Source organism: Schistocerca piceifrons, chromosome 6, assembly GCF_021461385.2.
Source record: "Schistocerca piceifrons isolate TAMUIC-IGC-003096 chromosome 6, iqSchPice1.1, whole genome shotgun sequence".
Taxonomy (NCBI): domain Eukaryota; kingdom Metazoa; phylum Arthropoda; class Insecta; order Orthoptera; family Acrididae; genus Schistocerca; species Schistocerca piceifrons.
In genome coordinates this window covers 187,960,003-187,977,485 of record NC_060143.1, presented here as the reverse complement: position 1 = coordinate 187,977,485, position 17,483 = coordinate 187,960,003, and the positions used below count along the sequence as shown (strand labels likewise).

General features: G+C 42.1%; 1 protein-coding gene across 1 annotated transcript in view; it reads right to left on the bottom strand.

The window, feature by feature from the left end:
- The window catches only part of LOC124803224, a 176,851-nt gene that overhangs the window by 118,167 nt on the left and 41,201 nt on the right, over positions 1 to 17,483 (bottom strand). The window contains exon 3 of the mRNA XM_047264404.1: positions 10,311 to 10,446. Coding sequence (XP_047120360.1) covers positions 10,311 to 10,446 — 136 coding nt within the window. The remainder of the gene's footprint in view (positions 1 to 10,310; positions 10,447 to 17,483) is intronic.

Sequence of the window (17,483 nt, the reverse complement as noted above, 5' to 3'; positions counted from 1 at the left end):
AATGGGACCTCATCTACAGTACCAAATCACTGCAATTCTGTTTCGTCTCCCGGGTAACAGAATATGGATAGGTTAAGAAAAGAATGGAAGCGATAGTGCCCATTCCGAGTTACTATTGTATACTAGTTGACCACAATATCACGACAATCCACAGCGTCTCAGCAATTTTATATTACGACAACCCTTCAGCAGTGGCAATGAAAATTCCTAACAAAGAGAATGGTTTGAGCTGTCACGTAAAAACCGAACTTAATTTTGCAAGAATTCCGAAAATGAAAATTAAGTTACCGTTGTGAACTGTAACCAACTCCATAAATCCCGTGACACTTGAGAATAAGGGGCGAACTATCGAAGACAGTTTCGTGTTAAATAAACGACAGAGCAACTGTTCATAAATACTCTTCCAAATACGAAACATTAGCAATTTTTTTGTAAATTATCTGGAACAGAATACACTCAGCAGCTAAGAGCCCTGTTTTTTAAACATGTTGTACTACGAAAGATTTGTAGATGGCACTATAATTCTGGTCAAAGGTGACAACAATGACAGCAGTAAAACCATACATTTATTCAATAAGATGTACAGGAAAAATAGGACCAACTCTAAAATATATAAGAAAAGTAAAAATAATTACACAACCACAAACACTATCACAGACACAACATGTAACTTATATATGCACAAGAAGGCTACATATAAAACCATGGTATCCAAAGGCAAATTGATTCCTTTGAACACAGAGAAAAGGAAGAAGAAATTCAACATTGTAATGAAAATTCCAGCGATTAATGGGTTCTCTTTCTAAATGATAGAGGAAAAGAAGAAGAAAAAACCTGAATCTGTTGCCATCGTTTGAGGGTTGCGTTATCTTGAAAAACAGCAACTCTCCTTAAGTCACATAATGTGAAAGTAGCTATTTCCACAAACAATACCGTATATATTATCTTGCACGTTAGACAATAGGCTTCAGGGGTACGTAAAGTCACATGTAAAACTCGATCAAGGTACTACATAAGATACATACTGCCATAAATTTTTATACAAGATGCACTGAAAATATCAGCGACTACACACTCAATCGTTTCAATAAAGCTGCCCTAGCAACACACATGAAAAAACTGTATACACAGTCACAAACAGGGAAGATCTTAAGATACTTCACCACTTCCAGTTATCGCATGCGGTGGATCTAAAGAAGAATTAAAAATGTTTGTAACCAAGTCGTACAAAATATCAGAAGAAAAAGTCCTCAATGACAATTTCGATTGTAGATTCACTAATTTTACCAAATGTTTTTCTTGTATACAACGACTGATAGCAAAATACAAATTTTATCAATTTTTTCAAACATTCCCCGTATTTAATAGTTGTAGCCAAGATTAAGTACGGTGCAATGAAAGAACAGAGAAAATGAATGTAAACCATGTATTATTTCAAAATAATTCTTATTGTTACTAATAACAGCTGACTCGAAATTGTTGTAGAATGGCGGTGGTACTTTTCCAAACCTGAATTCGTCTTCAAAATATTATGAAGTCAGTTCCACCCACATACGTTTCGGAGATGTCCTGAGGGTGTGCATTATTTAGCTGCCAATGGAGAAACATTTTCGAAATAAGTAAGCATGAAAAAAGAAGAAATTGTCTTTCGCAGAAGAAAATTTCTTTTTCCAATTATATTTATTATTGAAGCAAACACAGGTGCAAAAAATGAGCTTTCATGAAGGACAATGACCTCAAGATGAATGTCAAATTAAGACAGTTATTTATCGACAAAGTGAATTGCGTATCCGGCTTTGGTGGAAATTAAACTGATCAAGTGACTAGATTCAACTGTTTTATAAAATGAAGCAACCGCACAACAGCTGCTTAATCCACAACTTTCTATTATGTACATGACCGGTTTCAGAACACTTAAAGTCCCATCATCTGGTGTAAACTGTGATAGAGAAAAAATTATGTTACACGAGAATGGGAGAGGATCATCAAGTCTGAATTATCAGATAAGAAACCATGCAACTAAAATTTCTAAATTAAAATAAATTAGAAGAGATAACAGCACGTTACTTACAAATAAAATCACTTAATCATCTGAGGTCTTCCTCGCTCCAACATTGTCATGGAACCAAAGATTCCATGTCTAAAGGATAAATGGAACCAAAAACTTCAGAAAAAAACGGGCTTCGTGGCCAGATACCTAAAGTTACCAGAATTTTGAAACATACTGAAGTTTTCAAAAAGCGTCCATTTCTCTATACCGGAGTGGATCGTACTGAATGAAATAAAAGCCAGATATGTAAGAGCAGATACATTGATCAGACAGGCAGGAATTTTTATACGAGATTTAAAGAGCATTAAGTGGCCATTTATATGTCAGGTGTGACAATGCATTTGATTGAAACCAGCATGAGCTGCAGCAGATTAGCGAAAACATAACTATCTCACACGCACTGCAAAGAAATGTCGGATACTCAGCGTTCTTGAAGCAATTGAAATCGTAAGAAGTCTTCATTCATACCTTCTCGATACAATTAAAGAACGCACTGACATGTCTCACAAAAATATTGTAGTTAATTATGAGATTATCCAGGCAGGTTAAGGGGTCCGTACAACTCAATATTATTCCATTTTAATTTTTTGTTTTATTTTATTTTTTGATGTACAAGTCCTTTTCCCTGTTAATCTTGTGATGGTTCCATCACCTTTCTATTGTTAGGCCTACTTCCCGCTTTCAAGTTAAAACAGTTCATCTATGTCATGTCGTTTCTTACCGCGCCTGCTCTATGGCTCGTTTGCGGCCTTAGTACTCACAGCCAGTATTTATTAGTACATGATTTTCCTGTTTGTGTTCCCGATCGCACAGAATGAGGGCCGGCCGCGGTGGTCTAGCGGTTCTAGGCGCTCAGTCCGGAACCGCGCGACCGCTACGGTCGCAGGTTCGAATCCTGCATCGGGCATGGATGTGTGTGATGTCCTTAGGTTACTTAGGTTTAAGTAGTTCTAAGTTCTAGGGGACTGATGGCCACAGATGTTAAGTCCCATAGTGCTCAGAGCCATTTGAACCATTTGAACAGAATGAGGGAACTGTATTTGCGTATTTACGGAATTATGTAATTCCACGAAGTATTCCATTTCTTCCCGCCACCGTTTTTATTCCATTTTATATGTTTAGATATTCTGGTAATTTTTGGTGTCCGGTCGTGATGTTCGCGTCTTCAAGTTCTTTTGTTTTCTGTAGGTCCCTTTTATCCTTTGGATACGAAACCATTGATTCCATGACATTATTGGGATAAGGATAACCTCAGATGGTTAAGCCATTTTATTTGTAAGGAATGCCTTGGTCTCTATATTAATTTTGAAATTTTAGTCGCATAGTTCCTTATCGGGTATTTCAGACTTGAGGATCCCCTCCAATTTTCCTTGCTACAGTTTACATCAAATGATAGAACTTCAAATGTTCCGAAGCTGGTCGTATACACAATAAAAGATTATGAACTAAGCAACTGTTGTACGGTTTCTTTACCTTACAAACTGGACTTATACAGTTGAGGCTGCCCCATGAAAATAACTCCTTAGGTACAACCACATTAAAGCACAAAGTACGCTGAGGTGACAGAAGTTAGGATAGAGATATGCTCATATACAGATGGCGGTAGTATCGCCTACACAAGGTATAAAAGGGCATTGCATTGGCGGAGCTGTCATTTGTACTCAGCTGATTCTTGCGAAAAGGTTTTCGACGTGATAACGGCCGCACGGCGGGAATCAATAGACTTTCAGCTCGTAACGGTAGTTGGAGCTAGACGCATGAGGTATTTCGGAAATCGTTTAGGAATTCAATATTCCGAGATCCAGTGTCAAGAGTGTGCCGACAGTACCAAATTTCAGGCATTACCTCTCACCACAGACAACGCAGTGGCATCCACTTAATGACCGAGAGCAGCGCGGCGTTTGCGTTGAGTTGTCAGTGCCAAAACACATTCAATACTGCGTGAAATATCCGCAGAAATCAATGAGGGACCGTGCGGTGATATCTGGCGTTAATGGGCTGTGTGCAGCTGCCCATTAACAGCACGACATCGCCTGCAGTGCCTCTCGTGGGATCGTGGCCATATCGGCTTGACCCTAGACAACTGAAAAACCGTGGCCTGGTGAGATGAGTTCCGATTTTAATTGGTAAGAGCTCTTGGTAGGTTTCAAGTATGACCCAGACCACATGAAGCCATGGACCTAAATTGTGAAAAGGTCCTGTGCAAGCTGTTGGTGGCTCCATAATAGTGTAGACTGTGTTTACATGGAGTGGACTGGGTACTCTGGACCAACAGACTCGGACATTGACAGGAAATGGGTATGTTCGGCTATCTGGAGACGATTTGCAACCACGAACGTCGTGTTTTTATGGAAGCCAATGCATCATTTCGCTAGGCCACCATTTGTTCGCAATTTATTTGAAGAACATTCTGGACACTTGGAGATAATGAGCTGGCCACCCAGATCGCCCGACATGAATCCCATCGAACATTTATGCGACAGAATCTAGCGATCTGGCAACTGGCAACACTTTCGCAATCATGGACTGCTGCAAGGGCAGCATGGTTCAGTATTTCTGCAGATGGCTTCCAAAGACTTGTTGACTCCAGGTCATGTCGAATTGCTACATTACGCGGGACAAAAGAAGGTTCGGCACGATGTTAGGTGGTACCCCATGACTTTTGTCACCTCAGTGTAATGCGGGTAGTCAACCCGCGAACCAAGCAAGGAGACAGATGACGTAGAACGCTTACTGTTAACACATTAAATTAATTAATGATGAGAAAGACACATGAATGTTTGTGCTGATGGAAAAGGTACGGAACGTGCGATCAAAACTCTAAAGTTGGGCAAACTGATCGTGTGCGAACTACATCAGGAGTGAGCGACTCTTTGCACAGTGGGATTTAAATATGAGGAAGCACAGACTAGAAAGTAAATATCCCTTTGACGATATAGAAAAATGCGTCATTAGGCAGCAATTTCAGTGACAGTGAGAAAACACAAATAATTACCAAGTTGGTGGAAACTTCACGTCTCCTGTTACACAGAGCTGGACTTCATGGTTAGCGAGGAAACACCGACAAAAATCAAAGGATTGAAGCATCAGGATTACAGTGGCCAGTCTCCTCAGACGAAAGGTGGATTCTTAAATGTTACACTCTGAAAGTAATTATTAGAATTTAATTTTAAGCTCTGTTCTTGTGCTCGCAGAAAATAACAATGAATTAAAGAGGGCCCGCCTTGTTGCTGATCACAATTTTTGTTTTGTTTAATCAACAAACATATTTCACCACAGATGTGGCATCTTCTGTCGGTTTCTTCTTCTATTATTCCTGAAATACTCTCACACACACACACACACACACACACACACACACATACACACACACACACATACATACACGTACATTAACTGCAGATGAGGAATATGACGAAATTATATTTTGTTGTTTAACTTATGTATGTACGTATTTTACCTCTTTTTTATATTATGTGTGCTCTGTACCTGCCAAAAGAAATCAGCCACAAGTGTTATCTGCAGCACAATGCTCTTAAGGCAACATCTGAATTGAATTTTTGTTTAGAATATAACCTTTAAAGTATATTCCTAAAATACTGGCATATGCCCCCATTTTAGGGTTCTGCATCTCAGTCAGCAAGAAACAGAGGCCTTACAGCATCACTTTGCTCTCCTTCTGCCCATATGTCTACACGACAGTTAATACCTTTTTCCCCAGGAATGGGTGTAGGTATCATGTTAAAATTTATGTTATGTCTATGTCCCCTTGGAGGTGTCAAAATTTAAGCTTCTAAGCCAAATCACTCAAAAGATATAGGCATTTATGTCACATATTTCGATCCTCCAGACTCACTCATTAAGACCTATAGTATACTTTCATTTGACTTAAAACCATGAAATTCGACAAGAAGCAATGTTTTGTCGTACAAGTAAAGGAACACATCCGAAAAATCTTAATTGGTAAATATATCAAAAAATTATTTTATTTCCAATTTTTTGTCCGCTTGTCCGTTTCTGAAGACCCTTTATCCCAGGAACCGGTAGTGTCATCAAGTTGAAATTTGTCTAGTACTTAAGTCTATGGTCCCTTGGCGGTCTAAATAACTTCTGCTTCTAAAACAATGCGATCATAGGTATGGTCATTAATGTCAAGTATTTTGACACAAACTGACTCATCACAACATATAGACGAATTAATGCGTACAGTTTGGGTCTGGTGGCTTAGAGCTAAAGCGCATACCTGGATCAGAGAGGTCTTGAGATCGGGGAGCACGAATTCTTCTTCTTCGTTTTAATCCACACTTTGCCTCCCAACGATGTGAGGAGTCTTCGGAAACAACACATTGTTTGGCTTCCACGTTAAACTGTAGGTTCCTTTCCCCGTTTGAATTACTTGTCTGGTTTACTCTTACCAATGCTGCAGCTTAACTGTCCTGGGCTGATTTAGGTTTTTAGTGCCTGCTAAATGCGTTGCTGTTACTTTTTTTATATTCTAAATGACTTGTGGACATCGATAAAGTTACATGACACTTTGGTTTGGAAAACTGTATGTTGTGGTTGCTGTTTATAAACTGTATTGTGGAATTTTTAACAGCGTTACATTACGCTTTCTCGTGTTCAGTGGTGAATCATAGACATTACTATGTTGATGTTAGTTTAGACACACTTTTCACAGCTCAAGACTGGTCAACTACAGGAACGACAAGCCTAAAAAAAAGGGCCTAAGCCATTATTTTACAGTACTATACTGTTTAAAGGTTTCCTTTTTAACAAAAATTCAATTCAGACGTTACCGTAACATCCCTCTATTTCAGATCACACGCTGTATTAATTTTGACTTGTGGATGACTTTCGTTTACAGCCATAGAGCACATATAATATTAAAGAAAAGAAAGTACGTGAGAAGTCCTGGTAGGACCCGTACTCTGAGCGTTTCGTACGAACTTAGTTATGTATACCGATAGTTCATCGATAGGTTTCGATGAGACAGTTTGCGAGTATCTAAATATCTGACATTAACGGCCGTATCTTTTAACTGCAAGGACGCGGAAGCTTAAGTGTTTTACACTGCAGAGGGACCTATAGAAATTAGCATTTGACATAAATTTCAACGTGATACCTCGACCCGTCCCTGTGAAAACGAAATCATAACGGCTCGAGGGACAGTCGGATGGACAATAAATAGCAAAAAAAAAAAATCTTTTAAGTGATTTAATTACAAATTAAGAATTTACGAATTTTTTTTGTTTCATTGTACAGTGGAACCTTGCTGCTTGCAAATTTCAATATTCTATGTCAACGGGAAGTACCGTATAGGTTATGATGAGTATGTTTGCGAGTGTCAAAATGTGTAACCGAAATGACCGAACTTTTGATTGTATTGACATAGAAGCTTAGATTTTTTACACCTCCAAGGGATTGTGGACCCCAATATTTTTTGTATCCCGCCCAGGCGGTGCTTGGCTCTGCTAATGGTAACTGAAGGGTACGCCGAATGTAGGAAGTGAGTAGGAGCAGGAAAAGGTGAAACACGTCTGTACTGCAGTATGAATTTAAATCACCTTTACTCTAGCAAAAAGAATACGTAACTTTGCAATGTGGTGCGAAGTGTCCCGGCCGTCTGCTCTTCATCAAATGAGCAGAATCTGCGGCGGAGCTCGTAGATCTGGACAGCGCCTGCTAGAGGGCGCTATCGTCGGTGTCGGTGTCGTAGTGTCAACCTACGCCGTGCCATCGTAGCAATCGATACCAAAGTATTTGACACACATTTCAAACTGACGTCTCCAGTCGTTCGTGTGAGAATGGGGTCTTAACATACGGACAGACAGACGCCAAAGTGATCCAGTAAGGATCCCGTTTTTACCGATTGAGGTACGTAATCCTTAAAAATAGTAAACTATATATGTAATCTAAACAACAACGAAATCTGATGTCAACGTATTCCTGAACTACATGATATTCTTGCGAAAATACTTCAGAAAGAATAAAAAAAATCATACTGAAGAAGTCACAACTGTGGTGAAATTTGTCTGAGTATTAAACACTATAAGAAAAGTGTTCTTGGTGTTGTGGGTTGGCAGGAGACCAACCCACTAAATTTAGAGGAAGCCGAAAGGCACGCGTTTAAGCTCACGCAGGCTGGCGTGAGGTCTGGAATAGGACAAGGAAATTAGAACTTAGAAAAACGGACGCAGATGGTGGAATACTTAACTTTAATCCATTAATGTTGAACGTAGCTCTTCTCTGTACATTATTTACAATATCAATAGCAACTGATAATGGCGCCTTGCTAGGTCGTAGCAAATGACGTAGCTGAAGGCTATGCTAACTATCGTCTCGGCAAATGAGAGCGTATTTTGTCAGTGAACCATCGCTAGCAAAGTCGGCTGTACAACTGGGCGAGTGCTAGGAAGTCGCTCTAGACCTGCCGTGTGGCGGCGCTCGGTCTCCAATCACTGATAGTGGCGACACGCGGGTCCGACGTATACTAACGGACCGCGGCCGATTTAAAGGCTACCACCTAGCAAGTGTGGTGTCTGGCTGTGACACCACATTTGGTATTGTCAAACAAAAATGCTAGTCATTGTTTTACACTACTGGCCATTAAAACTGCTACACCAAGAAAAAATGCAGATGAAGAACGGGTATTCATTGGACAAATGTATTATAATAGAACTGACATGTGATTACATTTACATGCAATTTGGTTGCATAGATCCTGAGAAATCAGTACCCAGAACAACCACCTCTGGCCGTAATAACGGCCTTGATACGCCTGGGCATTGAGTCAAACAGAGCTTGGAGGACGTGTACAGTTACAGCTGCCCATGCAGCTTCAACACGTTCATGAAGAGTAGTGACTGGCGTATTGCGACGAGCCAGTTGCTCGGCCGGGATTGACCAGACGTTTTCAATTGCTAAAAGATCTGGAGAATGTGCTGGTCAGGGCAGCAGTCGAACATTTTCTGGATCGAGGAAGGCCCGTACAGGACCTTCAACATGCGGTCGTGCATTATCCTGCTGAAATGTAGGGTTTCGCAGGGATCGAATGATGGGTAGAGCCACGGGTCGTAACACATCTGAAATGTAACGTCCACTGTTCAACGTGCCGTCAATGCGAACAAGATATGACCGAGACGTGTAACCAGTGGCACCCCATACCATCACGCCTCGTGATACGCTACTATGGCGATGCCGAATAAACGCTTCCAATGTGCGTTCACCGCGATGTCGCAAAACACCGATGCGCCCATCATGATGCTGTGAACAGAACCTGGATTCATCCGAAAAAATGACGTTTTGCCATTCGTGCACCCAGGTTCGTCGTTGAGTACACCATCGCAGGTTCTCCTGTCTGTGATGCACTGTCGAGGGTAACCGCAGCCATGGTCTCCGAGCTGATAGTCCATACTGCTGCACACGTCGTCGAACTGTTCGTGCAGATGGTTGTTGTCTTGCAAATGTCCCCATCTGTTGACTCAGGGATCGAGACGTTGCTGCACGATTCGTTACAGCCATGTGGATAAGATGCCTGTCATCTCGACTGCTAGTGATACGAGGCTGTTGGGCTCCAGCACTACGTTCCGTATTACCCTCCTGAACCCACCGATTCCATATTCCGCTAACAGTCGTTGGATCTCGACCAACGCGAGCAGCAATGTTGCGATACGATCAACCGCAATCGCGATAGGCTACAGTCTGACCTTTATCAAAGTTGGAAACGTGATGGTACGCATTTCTTCTCCTTACACGAGACATCACAACAACTTTTCACCAGGCGACGCCGGTCAACTGCTGTTTGTGTATGAGAAATCGGTTGGAAACTTTCCTCATGTCAACACGTTGTATGTGTCGCCACCGGTGCCAACCTTGCGTGAATGCTCTGAAAAGCTAATTTGCATATCACAGCATCTTCTTCGTCTCGGTTAATTTTCGTGTCTGTAACACGTCATCTTCGTTGTGTAGCAATTTTAATGGCCAGTAGTGTATTACTGTACAAAGCAGTGTACTGGCGTATAAATGTTTAGCGTTTGACAGCACCCGACTTATAAGAATAGCGGGGTGTACGGTATTGCTGCCTCGTCTTACCGTACCCCGGGCGTAAACACGATGGCGCTGCCTCCATGGCCCAGGTGTTCAATTTGCTTTGCCGTGTCATACGGAACAATTCGTAGCAACAATAAGTCGGTGCGCTGTGATGCAGAACACGTTGTAACAATTTGTTAAGCTAAGAGAGTAAATGAACAGTTACGCCTACCGACTACGAGCAGATCGCCGTGGTCGGAGACGGTCTGGAAAGAGGGCGCCTCCCCGGAGACCTCGCAGCGGTAGCGGCCAGAGGTGGCCGCTGTCAGGTCGCGCAGCACCACGCGGCTCGACGTCGAGTTGCCGATCTGCCGACAAAAACAGTACGCCGTGACGTACGCACCAATACCTGTGGCTTAAATGAAATGTAATAAGGTCGTAAATGACCTTATAGCAATACATAGCGAACTTTCTGACGCTACACCGCAGTCCTTACTATGAATTTTTTCGCTTACTTAACACATGAAACTGTTTGTATACGATGTATTGTCTAGTGTAAATATGTATTGTAAATACTATGTTTAAATTATGTAATATTTAACGCTGGCAAGTCGGGGCATATTTAGTTAACATTGAAGTCAGAGAGATTGTTTTGTCGCGCCTCTGGGCGCGGGAGCGTGCCAGCAAGCAGTAGTAGTAGTAGTAACGCCGTGCTCGGAGTAAGACGTACAGTCGAGTGCTGCTAGTCCTAGCTGTGTTACATCTAAATAGTGCTCAGAGCCTTTTTTTTATTTTTTTTAATGTGTTCCATAAGTTGCTCCACCGGTCGCTTGTATGGCATTACATAGTTAGTTTCTCATGTTGTTATTGAGTGCGGGCGCACTCCGATGATAATTGTCCGCGACAGCTTGCGCTCGTCGTCAAACATAATTGGCATAATGTCTTTGTTCAGAGTCGTTTGGACTACAAATTTCACCGTATCACGTCGTTGCCATTGTTCGCATTCACACACAAGACCTAACAACGCACTTGTTCATACACGCGAATAACTTCGCACGTAAACACACTGATCACATAGTGTTTGACAAAAGTTTCAATTTGTGGACATTTATATGTTCTGGTCCTTTTCTACACTCTTGTCCTTATTTACAGGTAGAGATCAATACATTGACATAGAAATAAAATTAAGAATACAATTTCAACTATATTTGTCACTCATTCATGTGAGGGTTTCATGTTAGACATGTACAATATTATTCATATTTCTCCTTCTGTTCTGATCTAGTTTTCACAACTAAATAACATAATGAAATAAGTATCCTTTGTCAACAAGGTATGGAAAGAATTGTTTGCAAATCAAAAATTCAACAAATATATACAAGTTTAAATTCACTGACCCCATTGTGATTGTATAACTTTTGGTTTTCTTTTGTAGATTTTCAGTTGCCAGTAGCTACACGTTGTGACGCTACAACGCAGTCCTTGCTATGAATTTTTTTGCTTACTTAACACATGAAACTGTTTGTATACGATGTATTGTCCAGTGTAAATATGTATTGTAAATACTATGTTTAAATTATGTAATATTTAACACTGACAAGTCAGGGCATATTTAGTTAACATTGAGGTCAGAGAGATTGTTTTGTCGCACCTCTGGGCGCGGGAGCGCACCAGCGGGCAGTAGTAGCAGTGACGCCGTGCTCGGAGTAAGACGTACAGTCGAGTGCTGCTATTCCTAGCTGTGTTACATCTAACGGCTAGTGTGTGGATCTAAGTACGACGGAAAAGTAATGGTCGGCATATCTGGAAGCATCGCTGGGCAAGTTATTATGGATTAATGGGCATAGTGCAGAAGAAACGAGGACTTAAATGTGAAGCGCACTGTGGGCCCAAGTCGCAACAGTAAAAGCCCGATGCCACATTGTGTCGCTGCGGTGGACTTCCGTCGATCCATCGACAACGAGGAAGGTAAGATCTACGTAATCTTCGTAGGATAAAATTGTAGAAGGCTTGCCAGTAACTGTGCTTTTCTTTGAAGTTGAACAATTAATAACAAGCACTTTATAATCGAAGTGTTGCAGCTACATTCCACCCGACAATAACACCAAGTAGGTTCCTTCCGACGCTTACCTTATTGATCCGAGTGTGTCACGCTATTATCAAGAGAAAATATGTTAATTATCAAATTATTTGCATAGATGGTGAAGAGTAAATTTCAGACTGGTTATCGTGGTTAATTGGTGCACTTAATAAGCTTACGCCAACCGTAGCAACTTAATAATAGACTGAAGTAATTAATTTGATTATGAAGATTTATTTCAATGCATATTCAGCTGAAGTTAATTCAAGGATATTACATGAAACTATAAAGTTCATTCCACCTGACAGTCCCCCAATTAATGAATTATTATCATTCAAAACATAGTTAATCAATTACTGGCAATATATTTCATTATCAGTAGACTAAACTGTGCAAAGTACCTAATTTTAAAGACAGAATTACAGTCCATTATTCAAAATCTCGATAGATAATTATCTGTGTTGTCAGCATTGCACTTAGCTGACATATTATGAACAAAATAAGTGCAGTTAGATTGTTATGACATTGTTTTATATGACTACTGAGCCTGACACAGCACTTACGTAAAAGCTCCCGTTCCACCTGCTGCGCTACAAACAGGTAAACTTTATTTTTGACACAATTATTCACGTACTTAACAGTACTGTCGCTCATCAGTTGAGCTGGCGACCGAATTTTTTAATTGCTTTTACAACTTAGTCATTTCTTTCGGCAAAATTTCCACTGGCAAAATTTATTTCCAAATTATTTCCATTATTTCGTTTACCGATCGTTATTGAATGAAATTACTCTTTCAATAACTATCAAGTTATAACGTCTCCTGTTTCCCGCGGAATAATCATTATTTACTTCGGATTCGGATGCCTTATCCCGACGCGGGTCAAAATTCATAATTCACGGTCATTGTCAACTTGTAATTTCGCAAATCCCGGGAAGCAGGGGGGTGTTATAACTTGACCTCCATATTTTAAGGAAAACAAATGGCACTTGGAAGATATCATGCCCAGTAATCGATCCCACCCAAAAATTTCAGACATGATTTTTACAGTACGTAGTTATGACCTCATGAAAGTAAGGCTTTTAAACTATCACGAGCACCGGTTGTTTGTGAGTCACTATCTCCCCACTGGAGATGCCTAATGCCCGAGCGCTAAGTATGCTGGGGCTATACCAGGGCTGTTAGAAAGTAAGGTCCAATAGGTCGCGAAATGGAAACTGCAGCGAAAATCCGGTTAAGCTTCGCACATACGGGTTGAGCAGTGTCTGTAGTATGCCTGTCGATTGCGTTACGTCTCTCTTTTTCAGTTCTGGGCACACAGTGAGCACATACAGATGCCTAAAACAATAGTATCTCCTGCCAAGTATGGGTGTCCGCTGGGAGGATTCGCCTGGTTTCATGCAGTCCCACATAACTTGCCTGCCATGCAGCTCCTTATGCATAACAGTCAAATGGTTCAAATGACTCTGAGCACTATGGGACTTGACTGCTGTGGTCATCAGTCCCCTATAACTTAGAACTATTTAAACCTAACTAACCTAAGGACATCACACACATCAATGCCCGAGGCAGGATTCGAACCTCCGACCGTAGCGGCCGCGCGGTTCTAGACTGTAGCGCCTAGAACCGCTCGGCCACTCCGGCTGGCATACATGACAGTCCTCGGCCGTACACTGCAGGGGCAATGAGGACGCGCCTGCAGTGTTTCCGATGGGAAGTGTTCGATCACCCACCATACATCTCGGACTTCACTGCCTCTGATGTTCAGCTCTACTCATATGAACCACTTGCTATGAGGACAACATTTTGGCACAGATAACGAACTGCAGACCAGCCTAGGGAAATGGTGGAAAGCACAGGGGGCTACCTTGAATGACGAGGGTATTGAGAAGTTGGTACAACCCTGAATGTCTAAGTCATACCGGCGACTATGTAGAGAAGGAGATGTAGCAAACTGTTGCGCACAACAAATTTTTGACTTTTCCCTATGGTTTCCATTTGGCGACCGATCGGACCTTGCTTTACGAATAGCCTTCGTAATCAAACTTTCGCTACTTGACAAACTACCGATCGTAGTACAACGTAACTTGTGGAAATATTTGGAAGGGCATGCGGAATAGAAGTAATGAAAGGCGATTGAAAGAAAAACATTTTAATTTCCGTATGAGAGATTAACGTTTGTTAATTGTATACCATTTTTACTTTCTATACCACAAACGTTGCTCGATATGACGACCATCGACATCCACGATAGCCTGGAACCGCACTAGAGGTTGCTCTACTGCTCCCCGAGACGACGGTAGACCATGGAACGTTCAGGTGTCGTGACACAACTTGTGCACTACTCAAAGGTCGCACATTGTGCCCAGCGTTCTCAGCCAGGGCAACGGTAATTTATTTAATAATTTGTGGTACAATTGGCCGTTGGCTCCCCCCCCCCCCCCCGAGCAACAACCAAATCGTCAATTAATCACTTCCGAATCACGTTCTTCAATCCCGATGCGGGATACTAGCGAAGAGCACCAGCACTACTGCTGTTGTTCTGATAAAACAGCTTTACGAGTAAAGTCCTGCTCACCTTGTCCAGGCCCATTTTGATTGTCTCGAACTTTTAATGCACACCGATGCTTGTGTTCCAGCCCCACGTCGCCATACCTCTACCCCAGCACCTAACGGCAAGGCATTACACACATACTTCTAGCTACGTAAATCCTGCAGCGTACCGTCTGAACATCATTCCTATAAAGTTCGGTTCCCGTACGGTACATAGCTTTCCGTCTACACTAGCTGTAGTAGCGAAAGTTTTATTAAGGCCGGTGCATACGTTCGTAGCGTTTTTGCTTCGCATGTTGGTATTCCGGTTACTATGGGTTTATTTACCGGCTGTCGTTTTTTATTTCTAGGTAACTGTTGCTGTTTGAGTTTACATACTATCTTTTGTCATTTGTTTTTTGTCATTTGGAGTCAGAGTGGGGCTGTGGACGCTAGAATATGGAGAGCCAAGAGGAAAATCTAAACATTTCCTACATATTATTCTATTTGAGTTCAATAGAGGGATGACAGCAGCAGAGGCATCCAGAAACATTTGCGCCGTGTATGCGGATAATGCCACTGGACAGAGGATCGTTTTCACATTAGTGACTCTCCACCATCAAGAAGACTTTCGGGCAGTGATTAATATCGTTTAAACGCATTAAGTCACAATTATCTACGTCAGTGTAGTCGAGATCTAGTAAAACTGATGTACTGTAATCATTCTACCATCGTGCATTTGCATTCAAAAATCTGGTGTACAGGTGTCACATGCTCTAAGCCAAAATCACGAGAAATCAGCGAATGGTGACATGGAAATCTCTAATTGCTCATTATCAATTGTCTCGTAAATAAAACGACCGTTCCTATCCTCTATCGTTACTGCTGACGAGAAATGGGTCTTAATGCTAACGTAAGGAAAAGAAAGGGATGGCTAAGCCCAAAATATACCTGCGCTTTTCTACAAGGGTTGGAACTTAAATAGTGGCAATTATTTATTCACAACCGATACAAAAGAGTTACCAGCGTTGTGTAGAACCCGTTGTCAGTGATATTGAAGGCGTAGTATACCGTTAGCAGAGCCTGCTCTGTTGATGGTGCGAATGGAGCGGTGTACTGCCTGTCGAATCTCTGGAACAGTTCTGAAGCGAAAGCCACGAAATGGTTCCTTCATCTTCGGAATCAACGTCACAAGGACTTAAGTCCGGGGAGTATGGTGGATGGTACAGTACTTCCCAGTCCCATCGACCGAACAGAGCAGCCACAGCTTGCGCTGTATGCGCCAGCGCATGGTCGTGCAAAGTGATGGATGGGTTGAGTTGAAAGTGTCGCCGCTTCTTTCGCAAAGCTGGTCGCAGGTGATGCTCCAAAAACTAATAGTAAAACTGTGCACTGACGGTCTGCCGTGGAGGAACGTAGTGCGTTATGATAACACCATCACAGTCGTACATGCGAATCACCATAACTTTCACCTTCTTGGGGCTTTGACGCACTTTCGACATACGCGGCGGCCCATAATGACGCCATTCGTTGGATCGGCGTTACAGTTTTGGCTCGTAGGATGTGGCCCATGTCTCATTCAGTAATTACGATACTGCGTAAGAGAGCCTCTCCTTCGCGCTCATAGCGCTCCAAGTGCGTCTGAGCAGCGTCGTAACGCATCAATTTCTGCATTTCCTTCAAGTCATGCGGAACCCATCGTGATGCAATTTTTCGCATATCCAGGCGATCCTTCAGGATGCGAAGCACAGTCGTATGCGCTAATCCGGTTTCGTGTGCGAGCTCAATAATGCGTATGGCGCCGATCACTGTCCACTAACGCGGCAACAGCAAGCACTTCTTCTTCAGAGATGCTAGGACGACCTGCCCGATGCATGTCTGCCACAGTTTGCCTACCTTCGTTCAAGGCCTTTCCCCAACGTGCCACTGTTCTGTACGGCAATTCCGATTCCCCACACGCCTCTCGAAGACCTTCATGACACTGTCGTGCTGTACGACGTCTGGCGCATTCAATCTTGATCCAACTCCGATGTTCCTGTTTCGAAAACATAGTGACGTAACGGTGTCACCGTTACGTTAGTGCGCTCGCTCACAAGTGACTGTCCTTCCCTCAATTGTGCACACGCCAGTGACCTGAGACGGGCGAGTCCATTTTCTCGAAGATAAGGAAGGTATATCAACAAAGTGTGCTACCAGCGACAGTAGTAGATTTCATATCATACTGTCTCCACAGCAGTGTTGCCACTATTTAAGTTCCTACCTACGTATAAAAGATAGTGTTATGCATCTGGTGCAACACAGACTCTGTGGTGTACTACGAATTGTTTCCTCGAGGTATAACCATCACTGCCGACATTTATTGTCAACAACTAAGACGTCTTGCAGATGCAGCCCAAGAACAACGACCAGGAAGACTGAATGAGGTGTTGCTACCCCCTTTTTCAGCTAGACTGACAAAAAACAGTATACAGAAGTTGCGTTTGGACGACATTCCGCACCCACCTTATCAACTGATCTTGCTCTCTCAGATTTTCACCTTTTCCGCTCTCTGCCGAACAATCTTCAGGGAACTTCTTTCCAGGATGACAATGCGCTCCGAACAAGGCTCGACGAGTATTTTCCCTCAAGCCCATGTGATATCTTGCGGAATCGAAAAAATATCCCAGCGTTGGCAGACTGTTGTAAATAGTGAAGGAGAACATATTACTTATGACTAAACTCTCCGTATATGTTTTGTTTACTAAAGTTATGGGAAAAGTTACTATTTAATGCACCAACCCAGTATAACCATCCTA